At 42.9% G+C, this 1,296-nt stretch overlaps 1 protein-coding gene across 2 annotated transcripts in view; it reads left to right on the top strand.

Annotated features, from left to right (window-relative positions):
* Positions 1 to 1,276, top strand: part of LOC101852712 (glutaredoxin domain-containing cysteine-rich protein CG31559) — a 65,852-nt gene extending 64,576 nt beyond the window's left edge. For both annotated transcript variants that reach the window (XM_005104474.1, XM_005104473.1), the window contains 2 exons: positions 58 to 123; positions 759 to 1,276. In XM_005104474.1, coding sequence (XP_005104531.1) covers positions 58 to 123; positions 759 to 947 — 255 coding nt within the window. In that variant the 3' untranslated portion in view covers positions 948 to 1,276. The remainder of the gene's footprint in view (positions 1 to 57; positions 124 to 758) is intronic.
* The last annotated feature ends 20 nt before the right edge of the window (positions 1,277 to 1,296 follow it).

Genomic DNA, 1,296 nt, shown 5'->3' with positions numbered 1-1,296 from the left:
TGCTGCTGATGATGATGATGATGATGATGATGATGATTATTCGCGTGTGTTTTTCAGGGTTCTGATGAGCTAGAGAAGCTGAATGAGGCCGGCGAGTTGCGAGGGCTTCTCGATAGCTATGCGGTAGGTGAACATGTCCAGGGTGTTTGTAAAATCAACTTCTCTGTCTGTCTGTCTATCTGTCTATCTGTCTGCCTGCCTGTCTGTCTGTCTGTCTGTCTGTCTGTCTGATTGTCTGTCTGTCTGTCTGTCTCTCTGTCTCTGTCTATCTCTCTCTTTCTTCCTCCATCCCCCTCCCTCTCCATCCCTTTCTCTGGGTCTCTCTCAAACGCTTTCTCGCTCTCTCTCACTTTCTCGCTCTCTCTCACTTTCTTTCTGTCTCTCTCCATCTCTAGATCTGTCTCTCTCCTCCTTTTCTCTGCTCCCCTAGGCCACATACTGTTTCATGGCGGGATTTTCTTTTTTTCTTTTGGTTTGTTTTCTTTTGTTTTCTTTTCTTTCGTGAACAACTGTTACCTTCTTCTTCGCCTTTTTGAATTGCGAGAAGCAAGAGCGACAACCGAATACCTGAGGTGAATTATTCAAGTCAATTAATTACAAGGGAAATAATCGGGGTTATATTTTACGAAGCCCGGGTTTTATATGATTATTTCCCCTCTCAAACTACTCATTCTGTAATGATTAATTAATTTTGTTTTAGTTTTATAATAATTTAGTGTCGTCATCTGAAGAGCATCTTTCTTCCGTTCTCCCCCCAGAAAATCGTGGTGCGCATCATGTGTGAAAAGTGCGGAGGGTACCGGTTCGTGCCCTGCGAGACGTGCCATGGGAGCAAGCGGTCTCTGATCAGGAACCATTTCACTGAAGAGTTCTGTGCCCTGCGATGTATGCAGTGCGATGAGAACGGGTTGAGGAGGTGCGATATGTGTAAAGACCAACAGGAGTGACCTTCCTTCAAGAACACGCCACGCCTCAATTTATGACGTAAAAAAGAGTTGCTTTTGTTGTTGTCAAGACAACATTTTGGCCCACAGAGATCGCTCAAGGCAAAGAGAATCATTCTGATCAGGTGGACTTGTATTCCTGCAGAGAATATTATTAGGTGTTGATTAGAATCTAATGGTCTGAAAAGCCCACATGCTGCTCGCATTCATAGGCTAAGTGAAATGGAAAAAGAAGATTTTAGATGCTCAAAAATGTTGCAAATTCTTCTTTGCCAGAATTGGCCTCGTAAGCCAGAACAGTAGCCACAAATTATCGTAATCTATATTTCTTCTATTTCTCATTATTATTATT

This window comes from Aplysia californica, unplaced genomic scaffold, assembly GCF_000002075.1.
Source record: "Aplysia californica isolate F4 #8 unplaced genomic scaffold, AplCal3.0 scaffold00421, whole genome shotgun sequence".
NCBI lineage: Eukaryota > Metazoa > Mollusca > Gastropoda > Aplysiida > Aplysiidae > Aplysia > Aplysia californica.
The sequence above is the reverse complement of the archived record's forward strand: the minus strand, read 5'-3'. Positions and strand labels throughout refer to the sequence as shown.